General features: G+C 40.1%; 1 protein-coding gene across 1 annotated transcript; it reads right to left on the bottom strand.

Annotated features, from left to right (window-relative positions):
• Positions 1 to 13,779: 13,779 nt before the first annotated feature.
• Positions 13,780 to 16,972, bottom strand: LOC146368847 (tripartite motif-containing protein 16-like). Its single transcript, XM_084911333.1, has one exon. It carries the CDS (start codon positions 16,770 to 16,772, stop codon positions 14,730 to 14,732), a length of 2,043 nt encoding a protein of 680 aa, XP_084767459.1. The 5' UTR covers positions 16,773 to 16,972; the 3' UTR covers positions 13,780 to 14,729.
• Positions 16,973 to 17,262: the final 290 nt, after the last annotated feature.

The following is a 17,262-nucleotide window of genomic DNA, read 5'->3' on the forward strand; positions in this document are numbered from 1 at the left end:
TATATTCTTAGGCTTTAGGTTTCTGTTACTTTGCCTTGCCCCTGTGTCCCACGTGTCATGTCTAGTCACTCTTGTTTCCATGTTCCCCAATTTCTCCCCAGTCAGTCATGTCTCTGTGTCAACTCTGTGTCTTTGTAAAAGTCTCTTGTTTGCTGTTTTACTTTGATAGTCTTGTGTGCTATGTTAGTGTTTTCATGTCTGTGAAGGTTCTCAGTCATCTAGGTCATCGTAGTCTAAGGAGTTTGGAAAGAAAGCGTCTGGACTTGAAGTTGCTTGAAGATGTTTCACCTTCTCGGATGAAAAGAACTTAAACTTTGCTTGAACGTCTTCAAGCAACTTAAAGAAGTCCAGACGTTTTCTTTCTAAGCTCCTTAGACTATGTTAGTGTTTTCAGTTTTCCTTCCCCATGGTCTTGTTGTTTGTGATTTCTCGCAGCTGTGCTCTCATCCTGTGTCTTATTCCCTCATTTATCCCTCTGTGTATTTAAGCCCATTGTTTTCCTCTGTTTGCTGTTGGGTTGTCTGTGTATCATCCATGACAATTAAATTAAATAGCAAATGCAACTACAATTTCAATGAGATTCATTCCTGGCATTCTACTGCGGTGGCTGAAAGTAGACACCAAGCATTATCACTGTAACTGATGTAAATATTGGACTTGGAGGGGATTCATCTGATAGACTGATGCAAACATTACTGTGAGGAAAATTTTGAATCTCCCAATTTTCTTTTTTTCTGAAAGAAAGAAAGTTGGTTACTGTATCACATTTGTATGGAAAGATGTGAATTCAGTATGCGTGTGTGTTTGTGTCAGAGAGGAGTTTATCTGAGCCAGGGGTAAAGCAGGAGGTCCTCCAGCATTGGGCACTTCTCCAGGACTTTGTTAAAACTTGTTTTCAAGACGTCTGAAATGAAAGAAGGACAAGAGATATCAAGATGATAATTCCAGTGATCCAAGCGATCACATTGATTTTCTGCAAAATTTTCTTTTTGAGAGTCATTCGGCTGGGCAGGGGGTATAACACATCTGCAATGCAGCAACATCTGCTCTCTGGGCCTGTGTGAGAGTGTTATCTCAATGGCGGGAATGAGGATGTTGGAATTTGGCATCTCAGGCACCAACTCATCTCTTTCCTTAACTGGGCTCACCAGAGATTGGTTTCAGCCTCTCTCCATGCTTTAAGGAGGTTGAGTTGATAAATCTGACTGGCCCCTCCCCTGTCTGACCATATCTCTTCATAGTCAACACCAATGTTCTCACCGTGTGACCATGAACGGTCCTTACCACTTGGCAAGTAATTTCGAGCTAGAAGAAGGGAGTAAGACAAGCACTTTATGTCCCTGTTAAAATACAATTACATTTTATCAAATATCACTAAGCAGTCCTTACCTTTAAATACAGCCTGGTTTCTTTCTCTTTCTTTCTATATCTCTGAGTGAAGTTAGCTCTCACTCTTTCTCTTCCTGTGAAATACAGCAAGTGGAGCTTTAGCTAGCAACACACTGTGACACAGTTAGTGTTTGTTGAGGTGATAGAAATGCTGCATTTGAAATTACCTGACACAACATTTTACTCCCTTTTATGTTCACTCCTTTTTTTCTGAAGTACTGCAAATTATGGGCACGTGGGGTTGTTCTGGTGTTGTGCTAAAAATAAATAAATCAAAACTACGGTACATGGTTTGCTCTTTCATCTCTACTGATTAAAACGCGACTGCCTTTCATGTGTCACTGTCACTTTTTTTCTTTAGGTCACGAGCAGTTGTCTAAGCATTTCACTGTATATCGTACTGTGTATGACTGTGTACGTGACAAATAAAATTTGAATTTGAATTTGACCTGCAGAAAACGGTTCACTGTCAGCCGGCGGTGTTTGTCACCTCCCTGGCTGCTGTGGAGAGACTCAACCAAGAAAACCCCAAAGTAAGTGCCAGATAAATGTCTGGAAAAAGGACAATAACTGCAGGTCCTGCCTTCTTAAATGTGGCCATTTTATCTTTTTAATAAAAATAAAAAAATACTGCTACAGTAATATTAATTTATATTTAAAATGTGCGCACATTATGTATGAAGGTGTGGATGAATGATGCTTGTTGTAAGAAAGCATTTTGAGCGCCCAGTAGAAGAGCATCTTTCAAATGCAAAGTTTCTCATTTCAGCTTTAATTACTGCACCTGATTAAGGCGATAGAGTAAATAAGGCTTCCAACAGTGGTTATTTCTTATTATCACATCTTGTTTTTATTGTTTTTATCAGTAGATTGTTGTTTCACTCCCACCAAAAACACCACGTAAATAATCTTCTGATTCTGAATGACCATTTAAAAAAATAAACAAATTGTTCTGAGTTAATTTCAGTTACGGATGTATCAGTGATATAAATGATATATCGGTCATAATCGGGAGGCTGTTACATTTTTATTTTTATTTTTTTTGACTTGTTTCCTGCTGTACACAGGCCATTGAGATGTGTGTCGCTGCTGCAGGTTTCAGTGTCGGAGAATTTGCTGCTCTTGTCTTTTCTGGGGCGATGAACTTTGCAGAAGGTAGAAAGACTTCTTTTTTGGGTTTTTTTGTGCATTTGTAAAAGGTGTTTTAATCACAACTTTGGTTAATATTCTGTATTTACTCCTTATGCTGCATAAGGAGTAAATGCAGCTCAACTCCCAGTCCTACTGGGACTGGACTCAACTCCCAGTCCTACTGCCAGTTTCTGGAAGACACCTTCTTCAAGCAGTGGTACAGGAAGAAGTCTGCATCCTTCAAGAAAAACATGATTTTCATGCAGGACAATGCTCCATCACACGCGTCCAAGTACTCCACAGCGTGGCTGGCAAGAAAGGGTATAAAAGAAGAAAAACTAATGACATGGCCACCTTGTTCACCTGATCTGAACCCCATTGAGAACCTGTGGTCCATCATCAAATGTGAGATTTACAAGGAGGGAAAACAGTACACCTCTCTGAACGGTGTCTGGGAGGCTGTGGTTGCTTCTGCACGCAATGTTGATGGTGAACAGATCAAAACACTGACAGAATCCATGGATGGCAGGCTTTTGAGTGTCCTTGCAAAGAAAGGTGGCTATATTGGTCGCTGATTTGTTTTTGTTTTTGAATGTCAGAAATGTATATTTGTGAATGTGGAGATGTTATATTGGTTTCACTGGTAAAAATAAATAATTGAAATGGGTATATATTTGTTTTTTGTTAAGTTGCCTAATAATTATGCACAGTAATAGTCACCTGCACACACAGATATCCCCCTAAAATAGCTAAAACTAAAAACAAACTAAAAACTACTTCCAAAAACATTCAGCTTTGATATTAATGAGTTTTTTGGGTTCATTGAGAACATGGTTGTTGTTCAATAATAAAATTATTCCTCAAAAATACAACTTTCCTAATAATTCTGCACTCCCTATATGCAGGAACAGTTGTCATAACTGTTACAACCACCAGATGGCGAAAGAGTCCCACTGCAACTTTAAACCATGAAGGATGTGTCTTGATGTTTGCTTGTGATAAATCTGCTTTATGTGAGTCTTTTTCAGAGAGTAACAGTAATATGTCTGATTATATGTCTTTAATCAGTAAAGTCTCACTTTGCTAGAAATAAATAAATAATAAAATTGTAAACATGCAGCTGTATGTTAGAAGTCAAAGGGTCCTTAAGTCTTCTGTAAATTGACGGGGATCAAATGAAGGACACAAGTATCTGTTCTTACTCTAATAAATGCTGCTTTAATATCCAACAGACTATTTTCCTTCCTCATCAGCAGTAAACAGCTCGACTGCGTCTGTGCATTTGTGTCCTCCATACTTGTTTACACAGACATCTCAGGCTTGATGCCACGATGCAGTGTAGAAACCTGACAACCCTCTGACTCATGTTCAAATGTTCAAGGACATTTCTCAGGATCATGTATGACCCCTTTTTGACATTTGGACTTTCATTAATAATATTTGTGTTTCTGAGTCATTTTTGTGGAGACTTCTGTCCAACATAGTGTCCAAATGAAGCCTGAAGCTTTTCTTCACCCTCTTGTCAGATGGTCAGCAACAAAACTCTGTTCCAACCAATGTCTGATAAGAGATGAGACATAGCAGCTGAGCAAATGATCATTTCATGCTGAAGACATCCTCAGACAGAATTAAATACATACATAAACACAGCCTGGTGCCAATAACACAGCTAATGACACTGCTGTATCACTGGCTTTACTGATTAAAGACCATATCTGAAGGAAATCTTTGAACACAACAGAAAGTGACCTTTTAAACCTGCGACACTGATGCTGCATTCAAGGACCATTAAACACATTTTAAAGGACTTAAGAACATGAAGAAAATGTGACTTGTTTCTCTGTAATGAAGCTGTTTTAGTGAAGAAAGTTGAAAGGTCACAGAGCGACTGCTGAATCTTCTGCTCTAAACATGAACTCTGAACTTTGTGATGCTTCAGGAGGAAAACTGCTTCAGTTATTCTCTCAGATTAGTTTCATATTTTCTGCATCAGATTTGAGTGAGATCCTGGAATGAAGAGAGAAGAAAAGACTTTGTTCAAAGTTTGATTTATAGTCAAACCTTCCAGTTTATTCACACAATAAAACATCAACACAATATATGAATTCATTCATTAAAATCACAGTTTTTCCTCATTTGTTTGATGATTTTGACAAAAACAAACACAAACACACACACACGGTCTGCCATACTCATGAAGAGAAATGTCGACATTTTTCAATACAAATATTCCAGAAACATTTAGAGGATAGAGAAGTTTACATTTTCATGTGGAGAAATATTTTAGTAAATCAAAATGATGATGAGCAGTGATAGCCTCCATAAACAGTCACAGGAAAGATCTCCTTTAAAAACTCAGAAACATCAAGAGAACAACTAGAAGATGTGGAGGTACCACCCATAATGTTTGACTGACAGCTGATCTCTGTGCAGAAATGATGGAGAGAAAATAAAATGAAACTAAAATACAGATTTAAACCCACAATATGAAAGACTTCAGTCTACTTCAGTTTCGTCAACTCAGCAGAGTTTTCAACCCACATCCCAGAAGAGATTATAAATACATTATTGTAAAGCCTCAGTCCAGCATAGAGCGGCTGAGTGAATGTGGTCTGGACTCTGTGGAGGAGAGTCATGGTTTCAGAGACGCTGTAGAAGGACAAAATACCTGCTCTGTGATCCAGGTACACTCCTACTCTGGAGGAACGAGGACCTGAGACACGAGTTTGGATGTTGTTGTACCAAAATGTATAACTGTTGTTGTGATAATCTAATGCCCAAGATTTTTCATTACGTCCAAATCCACATTCATTACCCCGTCCTCCTCTGCTGATATTCTTGTATGAGACTGCTACATAAACTCCTCTCCCTCTCCACTCCACCTCCCAGTAACAACGTCCAGTCAGACTCTCTCTACTCAGGACCTGAGACCTTTCAGTGAATCTGTCTGGATGATCAGAATAAGACTGTTGTTCCATCCTTGTTGCTTTTCTGTTCCCCTTTGACAATAGTTACAACACAATAGTTACTTTTCAAGCAATTAATTATTTTTAGAATATTGTAACTCAGTTACTAACTCAGTTACTTTTTTGAAGAAGTAACTAGTAACTATAATTAATTACTTTTTCAAACTTGCCCAACACTGGGTAACAGTAAATAATAAATGCTGAATCTTTTTAAGCAGTACACAAAATCGATAATGCTTGATATGTTGAGGCAGCAGCCACCCAAGATAGTGTGAGTCTGTAAGTACCTGCGTGCACACGTGAGTGTGTGAGCGCTGATATTCATAAGGTTTCTCCATGCAAGTGTCTGATAGTACGTATTCTGTCTCACGGGTATTTCTGAGGCATGTTTTTTATAAGTTTGTTATATGACAGGTCAGAGTCATTTGTTCTGTAAGTAATGGGATCAACGTTTCAATGAATGGGTCTATTCCTGATCTTCTAATGGCAAACCTGCCATCTAGTGGGTTAACGGGGAAGCGCCAAGTGAGGGGATGAGCAGGAGTTTTTCTCCCAGCGCTCGACAGGGAAGGTCCATTTCTGTGTCTCTGAGAGTTCCTGCATCTGTTGCTCTTGAAAAGGCATCTGTAAGTGTCATCATCTGTAAGTGTCATCATCTGTAAGTGCCATGGGCCTGGCTCTGCCAACCAGGGATGATGTGTTGTTTTTGGGTTTGATGAATATTTATTAGTTTCATTTGTCTTCTGGAATGCTTTTGGTTGTTGGTTGGTGTGATCTTCTCCTGGTCCCTCGTTTCCCTGTGTACGAGTTGGAGTGAGTGTGTGTTTGTGCTTGTGCTGTGATATGTTGGTTTTTCTGCCACACCAGGCCTGGAGAGTCTCCCGTCTTTGAGCCAGCCACACCTGGGATTAATCACTCACATGTTGCCGATGTGCCTAATCAAGGAGCCCTACTTAACAGAGCAGTGGAGCAGCAGTCGGCGTGGGATTGTTATGCTAGGATCATATTTAGTTCTTCTGCTCTATGGTCGTGGTTTCTGTTATCTCCTGTGGAAGTTTTTTGTTGGACGGTGGATAGGACTGTATTAAATGTGGCGTCTCTCGTTCCTAGGTCAAATGCAGAAACGTGTGGAAGGAGCAGCACACTGTGTACATAGGCACCAAGGAGGACAAAACTTCACCACATATCAAGGAGAGGAATCACGGCCTGGGAATTGGGAACACTGTGGATTGTTGGCACTGTTTCATAGCTTCTTGTAAATAAACACACTTTTTCCATTCAGAACGTTTCGCATTTGGGTCCTCCTTCAACCAACCCTGACACTGTGGCGAAATGATTGATCTGACGTGGTTTGACGTGGGGTCACCCAGCAGCCATGGTGCAGAAGCCTGAAAGCCAATGATGGCGCATAGAAGCAGAACTGAGTCGTACATGTAGACAGACAGCGAGGTGGAATTATTCCTCAATATCACACTGGAACATAAAACAGCAAAAACACAAGAAAACGTGGACTGGGAGACTTGTCAGGGGAAATACGCCGACATTCACCATCTTTTTTTAGAGCCATACCCGTTTGAAATGTCACAAGAATTTTCTCATCGCAAGGAGGACATAACCAGGGCCATCATCACCACCAAGCTGAAGGCTAAAAATGGGGAAATATAGGCAAGCGTAGACTCCGGTCGAAAACGCCAGTTGGCAGAGTGGTCCTACTGTACTTCCAGCTGTGTGAACAGATATGGGGTGGCTCGCCACCGATGACTGCCATTCAGTCAGCTATAGAAACAGCAGATGTTGACACAGCTTCTCATCATTTGGATTCTGCATCCACTTCATCTGCACCTGACATCTCGACTGTGGAAGTGTCAGATGTGTCTGATCAACCACAGTCTGAGGACAGCGATTTGTCCACTTCTGTGGTGAAGGAGCGAAGACATCATGTAAGTATGGCGTAAATATCGCTTTTTAAAAGTGATTATGATAATAAGGTTAGCCCACCATACATGTATAAATGAATGTCCTACTTTATTTCAGTAGCTCAATTATAGATGCCTTTATCACCTTTAAGTTTGACCTGGTAAAGACGCAGCTCAGCTTCATTTCTTTAACTACTGTGTAGCTTAACCTATGCAAAGTCATCATAATGACAGATTAATATTCATCTGAATCTGCAGTATAACTGTGTTGGTGTTGAGTCCCTCCCTCAAAAATGTTGTAGAGTTGAACGTATACGGAAAGAGAACACTTAAAATATTTAAGTACAACACTTCAGTAAATAATAATCTTGGTATTCCACCACTGATCTATTTTAACATTTATTGTGGTTAATTTGTTTTTCATTATTTTATTCTACCACAGACAGGACAGCCTTAAAAGAAGACTTTCAACTGAGACACAGCTGCTGAATGTTGCAGAGGTGGACACACAGATGAAGAAAAGAATTCAGGATATAATGGAGACATCTGAGAGGCGAGTTTCTGAACATTGCAGTAAATTATCAGTCAGTCTTGATCGACTTACAAGTTCAATTGCAGATGGATTTTTAATGCTAAGACGAGTCATCCACCACCACAGCCTTTCAACCTGCCACCATACCATGGTGGGCACATGTGGTGTACACACTGTACCTGGCACATTTCCACCCAAGATATTATAATAACTGAGCGGCCAAGCAGCACACCTAGCCCAACCTTACCTCTGCAGGGAACAGGGCAGTTTTCCTTCACGTGAGCACGAGCAGGATGATATTTGAAATAATCTGCATCATTACTTATGCTGGGAAATAAATAACTTATGTTGGAGGCTGTTTGGGCCGCATCTGTACGTTTTATTTATCATTTGAATTTATTTTCATTATGCTCCATGTTAAAACAGTGAAAATGTTGTTTTTTTTGTTTCTTTTTTTGCATTTTAAGATTTCCTACTTCTGAGAAGTTTGTTTCTTTTTTTCAAAGGCAGCTACTTTTGTGTAAGTTTTCAAGTGGCTTCTTCTTTAAAAATGTTAACTAAAGACAGTATTTTGGATTTTGTCTCACTGGCTCTCTCCAGAGTTTATTCAGTAAAGAAATGAACTGAATTTTTTTACATGGGTGACAAAATGCATACAACATGTTAATAAAAGGTCTTATTCTCTGTAAACAACATTTAACTTAAGGTAAGGAGCCACTTGCTTTTTGAACATGTTCAGGATCACAGTGCACAGATTGTGAAGTGTCACACTCCCTGACTTCTAGTTTCTGTAGATATGACGGTGTCCTACAATAGAAGAGAAATCCTTTTTATGGATCGAGGAATTCAGTAAGGACTCTCCTGACCCTCTTCCCTTCTGATGTCATGCAGTCAGCTCTGTGGTAAGTCTGTGTGGCTGCTTGTCCTTGTCCTGCTGAATTACTTCAGTGACTATATTCTCATCCATCATGTCCTTGTTGGCCTCACAGTAGTTATGGAGCACAAAACAGGCATATACGGAGTATATGGGGACAAGGAGAAGTTCATTTAGATTAATGTCCATTGACCTTTGCAATGCTCCAAGCCGTGCTTTCAGTCTGCCAAAAGCACATTCAATGACCATTCGAGCTCGACATAAGCATAGTCCAACATACTGTTCCTGAGCAGTGCTTCCCCCGTTTGCGTGCTCTTTCATTAGGTAAGGAAGAAATGGGTATGCTGGATCCCCAATAAGAAAAACTGGAATCACCTCATATTCCACAATTTTTTTTTTTTTTTTGGAAGAAGGAATCATGCCACTTTTCAAATGTGTGTTCAGCATGGAATTTGCAAAAATAGGTGCGTCGTGTACACTGCCTGGTTATTTCACCACGACATTAATAAATTAACTACCTGTAGTCACTGTTGGCTTGCATGTTAATAGAAAACCTCCCCTTCCTGTTAATATAGTCCATAGAATTTGTGGATGGTTGCTTTTTTTCCACATGGGTCCCATCCACAGCACCAATACACTGAAGAATTCCATAGGCTCGGTAAAACCCGCTACAAGTTCCTCGACTTTGGACTCTGTGAGTGGTAACTGTATAAACACAGGGCCCAAGTGAACAGTAACTGCCGTACATACTTGTCTTACTATTTTTGACACCACTTGCCTTGATAGACCGAAAGCGTTTGCAGTCCTTCGTAACCTCCCCTCATCAGCTAAATAATAAAGTGTGCATTCACCTTTTTTTACAACACTAACGGGCAAACTCATTTTGTTTGTTTGGCCTTCGATGTGTGGATGAAGTGGCTGACAGAGAGCCAAAAGTGACGAGCTCGACATGCAAAAATGTTCTCTCGCCATTCTTCTGGAAGAACCGTCTCGCTTTCAAAATTGTCCCACCAAGCGGTGGTCCGACCCGGTCTAGTCCAAAACCGACGACGTGGTTGGCGTCGGGATTTAGGTTGTGAGAGTGTCTGTGTAGAATTTAGAAGCCACGTCCAGAGTTCACTGTGACAACTGTCTTTTGAAATGGAGGGACAGTAACTGTGTGTATATGTAAGCCTGTTAAAACTTCAGAGAGTAAAATTATCAGTAACTTTTGTCTAAGTCCGCCATTGTACAAATTCATCTTCCCGAAACAATAACGTGGCGCACAGCGTGATGTCAAAAAAAGGCGCACACATTTAACGTTGCGTTTCCTCAGTTTTTCTCGTCCACACCTAAACGCTAAAACTGAGTTTTTGAAAATCTCCACTCTGGCAGGACTTTTTAAAAATCTCCTTTTTCAGTGACCCAAAACGCAGTTTAGTGTGGACAAAAGGCCCAAACGCACAGAAAAATCGGTGTTTTCAAAAATACCCATGTACGTGTGGACGTAGCCTGTGATATTTGGCAGGCAACACCCAGGAATTTCAAACACTTCAGTAAAATATATGGAGTTATAATGAAGAAACTTTGTACTTAATATCACAATATTTTGTAATCTTACTTCCTTCTGACACTTTTGGAATAAGACATGGGAACAACTGTCTCCAATAAATCAGACTAATTACCAAGTAACTTATTCATAATGGAAACTCCAATTTAAGAATTTAAAAGATGACATCATCAAAACCAAACAAACAGTCCATTTAAATTACTAACGTTTTTGTAAGTGTGTAAGAAATCTTCTAAAAAACCCTTTTTGACATATAAATGGAAATATAAGTGCAGACATTTTCTTTGCAAAATGATAAATAAAGTCTGTGTGATAAAGGAAGGTCTGTGAAGTGTAAGAGAAACAACACACAAATACATCAAAACAAATCTTTAACAAACATTTCGAGCTTACAGAAGTTTACAGTTTCATGTAAACTTCAGTCGTGGCCTTTATGTTCATCCACAGAGCAGAGATAACTGATACTCTGCTGATCAGTACAGCAGAACATCTTCATCACCTCATCATAACAGGACTTGAAAGCTTCAGTTTTTGTTAAGTGAAATTATTATACGTGTTGAAGCCCTTACTCTTCATGTCACAGGGGGAACTTTGGTTGAGACTTTACGGTACAACTTGTTGTGACATCATTACTATGTTTGTTATGGGCTCTCACCATGATGGTGGGGCGCTGTATGTAGATGAAGATGGACTCTGCTCTTTATGTTAAATAAATATGCCCAAAGGCTAAAGAGTAGTGATGGGCAAAGCCAGGCTTCAAAACAATCTGACACCATCTCCACAGCGACACCTGCTGGACAATTTGGTTATCGCCACATCTTGATGATGCTGTTCTGTGAAACAGTGACACAGACGAGCCGTGCACAATTAAAACAAAGCTACTTATTATATCAGACAGTCAATAACTGCGATCAACACATTATTTTGGAGAAATTCTCACAGAACGAAGGAAAGAAAAATGATGAGACTGTTAAAGACAGCAATCTGAATGTAGTGATCAGTGTGCTTCAGCAAAGATCTCCATCTGTTAACATTCGTGTTGCTCACAATAAATCTATTTATAAAGTAACACATACAGAGAAAAGACTGCAGTGTTTACTATAATAACCACACAGGTTTACGGCTGTTTTTGGGCTCAAAGTTTGGATGTGTTTGGTTGACTTTTAAGTTTTCTGGGAGTTCGTGTCAATCATCAGGTTTTTTCTACACCTGTCAAGCAAAGCTAGAAGCTGGCATAGTGTTAGCTTTGATTTTTAATCAACTTAATATTTATATATTTTAATGAAAAGACTAAATGTGTTGTCTTTCTTTATAAAAAGTTAACATTCATCACATTTTCTGACCAATCGTAACACTCCATTTCACACACATCTTTAAATCATCCTCTGCTGAGCAGCCTGTGAAGCATGAAGAAACCTTCCTGAACTTTCCCTGCTGTGGATTTTCCATTTTCTAACATCATGTTTTGCTGTCAGTCTGGAGTTTTGGTTATAATGAACCTGCATTACTTCAGTTGTTTTTGAGTTATTCACAAAGAAGCATCAGTGTGAATAAAAAAAGGAAAAAACTCTGTTGTGAAAAGAAGAAACAGCTCACGTGTAATTAATGAAAGTGTTTTTCTAGCTTTTCTTTTTTACAGTATAAATATATTCTTCACGGTGACACAGTGAGTAACAGATTATAGTGAGGATGATGTCACTTAATACTGAAAATAACATTTTCTGTTGAAAGTAGAAAAAAGATCGAGTCAGAGCTGAAATTCCCGCCTGTTTTATTTTCTCACTGTATTACCCTTCAAGGACCTGCAGCTCAGTAAAGCGTCCCTCCGACAGCCAAACCCATCTGTTCTCTGATTGGATAGTTAAATTTGTGATTGACATGACATTGACCAATCAGCTGAAAGGAAGAAAAATCGGGTCAAAATTCGTACTTGTAAGTTGAAACTTGAGTGCAGAGTTTCACACGTGTTTTTTTGCTTTGTATCTGTAACCAGATCTTAACAAACAGAATTTGTAACTTGTGTAAATATTTTTACGCGCACACAAATTCTTATCTACAGATGCACAAATATATGCATTCTGATTTACAAGTACAAAATATTTATGACCACAATTTGAGCCCATACAGGAGGAGGCTCCACCTCTACACACACACACACACACACAGGAAAGAAAGAAATAAAGAGTAAAAGGTGGAGAGAAAGATAAAATGGTAGCTTGGCACATGAGGACAAGAAGACCACAACAGCTTCTGTTCCACTGCTATACATATACTGTACTTATTGATGAAAACTTCCCACAGGACCTTCAGTCATTTCTGACAGGAAGTTTATGTCCATCCTTTAATACTTATGGATGAGGTAACATCCAGGCAGCAGTCACATGCAGGTTTGTGCTCTACTTGCATAAGGTGATCTCTGCACATCCAGAATATGCTCACCTCATGGACCTGAAACTTTCCTGTCCATAATGCTCTCCAAGGCACATGATCTCACATGTGAGGTAAACCTAAGCAGCTCCTTAGACTACCATGAGTTGGATGACAGAGGCAACCTTCCAATTACAAGATGAACTGCCAACTCTTGAGCCACGATAATGTTCATAAATCCACTACACTTTTTGTCAATGTATGTATGCATGTCTTTTCTGTTCTCATTCCTGGAGCTACTAAAAAGCAGAGGTGGCAAAAGTGCAGACGTTCTGTATTTAAGTAGAAGTACAGATACTCGTGTTACTCAACTAAGAGTAAAAAAGTTCATGCTCTGAAATAAAGCTTCTGTGTAAGTTCAATAACAAAGATCTATGGTCTCACATCTGTCCAGGTGCTGCCGGCTGAATCTAAGCTTTATCACTTCCACTGTCAAGCTGTTTGTGTCATCACTGGTCTGGTCCAATCACATTCTCCCGGCCTTCTCCAGGCCAATCACCATTCATGCTGCGTACTTTAAATCTCACTGTGCATCTGTCATTCTCCTTCATAGACGCCTTTGTGCAAAGCACCTCCTGCCCAGTTCCACCTCTCATCACTCAAGCTTCATTCAAGTCACCTTCATCTCCATCACCAGCATCTAGGCTCTGAGGGGTCCTGCTCTAATCTGTTTCACAGCTGGAGCTCCGTTCTGCAGAGAGACAGACCACCAAACACCTTTGTACATTCTGTTCATCAATAAATCATCTTCATTCTTTCTGACGATCTCTCCTTATTCAAATGTACTTAAAGTAAAAAAGTAAAAAGTTGCTCCTTAAAGGAAAATTCTACCATCGATTTTTATGTAAAGGTAACTGAACCTGGTGCTATATTAATATTATAATAATTCTTAATTCTTATCATTTTATAACACAAAATGATCTATGACACAATGCACTTTATGATAAAGGCTTTATTCAGCCTAAAAACATGGCAGAATGTAAAACGTGGACAAACTGAGCTGAGGTGCTTTAACCTCCTCTACATCCCTGTTAGCAGGATGAAGGCGCCCTCTTGTGTTGTGCATCACTTTCAGATTTCACTTGTTAACCTGCAGGAAGACAAAACTTCACTGAGCCTTCAGCAGCTTCAACATCATCAGTAAAGACAGATTTAAATATGTGTAATATCACACTGTGTCAGTTTGTTCACAGGAGTCACAACCTGTAACACTGATGCTGCATTCAAGGACCATTACAAACATCTGAAAGGACTTATAACATCAAGAAAATGTGACTTGTTTCTCTGTAATGAAGCTGTTTTAGTGAAGAAAGTTGAAAGGTCACAGAGCGACTGCTGAATCTTCTGCTCTAAACATGAACTCTGAACTTTGTGATGCTTCAGGAGGAAAACTGCTTCAGTTATTCTCTCAGATTAGTTTCATATTTTCTGCATCAGATTTGAGTGAGATCCTGGAATGAAGACAGAAGAAAAGACTTTGTTCAAAGTTTGATTTCTAGTCAAACCTTCCAGTTTATTCACACAATAAAACATCAACACAATATATGAATTCATTCATTAAAATCACAGTTTTTCCTCATTTGTTTGATGATTTTGACAAAAACAAACACAAACACACACACATGGTCTGCCATACTCATAAAGAGATATGTCGACATTTTTCAATACAAATATTCCAGAAACATTTAGAGGATAGAGAAGTTTACATTTTCATGTGGAGAAATATTTTAGTAAATCAAAATGATGATGAGCAGTGATAGCCTCCATAAACAGTCACAGGAAAGATCTCCTTTAAAAACTCAGAAACATCAAGAGAACAACTAGAAGATGTGGAGGTACCACCCATAATGTTTGACTGACAGCTGATCTCTGTGCAGAAATGATGGAGAGAAAATAAAATGAAACTAAAATACAGATTTAAACCCACAATATGAAAGACTTCAGTCTACTTCAGTTTCGTCAACTCAGCAGTGGCTCCACAATCGTAACCAGAACCAGAACCAAAACCAGAGCCAGAACCAAAACCAGAGCCAGAAGCAAAACCAGAACCAGAACCAGAACCAAAACCAGAACCAGAACCAAAACCAGAGCTGGAAGCAAAACCAGAACGAGAACCAAAACTAGAACCAAAACCAGAGCTGGAAGCAAAACCAGAACGAGAACCAGAACGAGAACCAAAACTAGAACCAAAACCAGAGCCAGAAGCAAAACCAGAACGAGAACCAAAACCAGAACCAAAACCAGAGCTGGAAGCAAAACCAGAACAAGAACCAGAACGAGAACCAAAACTAGAACCAAAACCAGAGCCAGAAGCAAAACCAGAACCAAAAGCAGAGCCAGAAGCAAAACCAGAACCAGAACCATGATCATGGTAAAACCAAAGTCCAGCATAGAGCGGCTGAGTGAATGTGGTCTGGACTCTGTGGAGGAGAGTCATGGTTTCAGAGACGCTGTAGAAGGACAAAATACCTGCTCTGTGATCCAGGTACACTCCTACTCTGGAGGAACGAGGACCTGAGACAGGAGTTTGGATGTTGTTGTACCGAAATGTATAACTGTTGTTGTTACAATCTAATGACCAAGATTTCTTATTATGTCCAAATTTAGATTCACTCCCTGTTCTGCTGATATTCTTGTATGCGACTGCTACATAAATTCCTCTCCCTCTCCACTCCACCTCCCAGTAACAACGTCCAGTCAGACTCTCTCTACTCAGGACCTGCTGCCATCCAGTGAGTCTGTCTGGATGATCAGAATAAGACTGTTGTTGATTCATTAATGTTGCTTTTCTGTTCCCCTCTGATAATAACAGCTGTTTGTTTGCTGTGTTTGGATCCAGTGTGATTTCACATGAATATTTTAAGAATCCAGCTCTGGTCTTTGGCTCTGGTTGTGACAGTAAAACATCCACTTCAGTGACTGTCAGTGAGATGTTTGTCCATTCCTCTCTCAGAATGTCCTGTAGTTTATCTCTGACCTCTGACACAGCTGCTGTCACATCCTCAAAGTAGCTCAGAGGACGGATATTGATGCTGGATGAGTCTGTAGACTCACTGAGTGCTGACAGTGAGGGGTAGTTGTGTAGAAACTGGTTGTGATCCTCTGTGTGTGAGAGCTGCTTCAGCTCAGCATCTTTCCTCTTCAGCTCAGTGATCTCCTGCTCCAGCTTCTCCTGAAGCTCTTTGACTCGACTCACTTCAGTTTCCTGCTGGGATCTGATCTGCTGCTTCACATCAGAGCTTCTTTTCTGGATGAGATGGATCAGCTCAGTGAAGATCTTCTCACTGTGCTCCACTGTTTGATCAGCAGACTGATTGATGGCCTCCACCTCCTGTTGAAGCAGCTTCACATCTTTCTCTCTGTCCTGGATTCTCTGCTGGATGTTTTGTCGACTCACCTCCAGCTCTCTCTGCCTCTCAGTCCTTTCTGCTGCAGCTGAGACTGTGTCGTGGCCTTTATGTTCATCCACAGAGCAGAGATAACAGATACTCTGCTGATCAGTACGGCAGAACATCTTCATCACCTCATCATGACGAGAGCAGATGTTCTCCTGGAGCTTCTTGGAGGGCTCCACCAGCTTGTGTTTCTTTAATGGAGCCACATCATAATGACGCTGAAGGTGTTTCTCACAGTAAGATGCCAGACAGAATAAACAGGACTTGATGGCTTTCATTTTTCTTCCAGTGCAGACATCACAGGCCACATCTTCAGGTCCAGCATAGCAGTGATCAGCAGGAGCAGCTTGGAGTCCAGTCTTCTTCAGCTCCTCCACTAAATCTGCTAACATGGTGTTTTTCTCCAGGACAGGCCTCGCTGTGAAAGTCCTCCGGCACTGAGGGCAGCTGTAGATTTTCTTCTTTTCCTCTTCATCCCAGAAGCTTTTAATACAGTTCATGCAGTAGCTGTGTCCACAGGGAATAGTCACCGGATCCTTCAGTAGATCCAAACAGACTGAACAGCAGAATTTTGTTTGATCCATTTGATTCATGTGCTGTGCCGTTTCACCGTCTCTCAGTGACTGTCAGACAGTTTCACTTTCTCTGAACAGAAACAACCTCTGTGCTCTGAAGGGAAACAGATCTCTGCTCTTGTTCACCTCCTACAGGAAATGAGGCTCACCAGCAACTGCATTTACACCATGTTGTTTAGACCCATCCTGATACAGACACATCTGTGAAGGGAGGCACTAAAGAAATATTTTTACAGAGCGACCAAGAGCCAATCACTTGATGCAGGGTGTGGTATGTTTGGTTACATCATGCAGTAACAAGTCTGACCCAGTTAAAGTTTAATAGTTTATCTTTACTTGGTGCTTTGAAATGTGACAGTCAACACTCAGTGAGTTCATTTTATATTTCAAAAAGTTCAGCAAAGTTTAGGATGCTGTGATGAATAAAAATAAATGACACTTTATATTTTGACATTTTCTAATCTTAGTTCATTCTCACACTTACAGAATGATGCATGGGAACAACTGA

The sequence above is a fragment of the Perissodus microlepis genome, chromosome 18 (genome assembly GCF_051167445.1).
Source record: "Perissodus microlepis isolate ML-2025 ecotype Zambia chromosome 18, ASM5116744v1, whole genome shotgun sequence".
Lineage (NCBI taxonomy): Eukaryota > Metazoa > Chordata > Actinopteri > Cichliformes > Cichlidae > Perissodus > Perissodus microlepis.

Excerpts from the sequence above, each read along its gene's own strand:
- LOC146368847 (XM_084911333.1), bottom strand. The coding sequence starts at position 16,772 with ATGAATCAAATGGATCAAACAAAATTCTGCTGTTCAGTCTGTTTGGAT.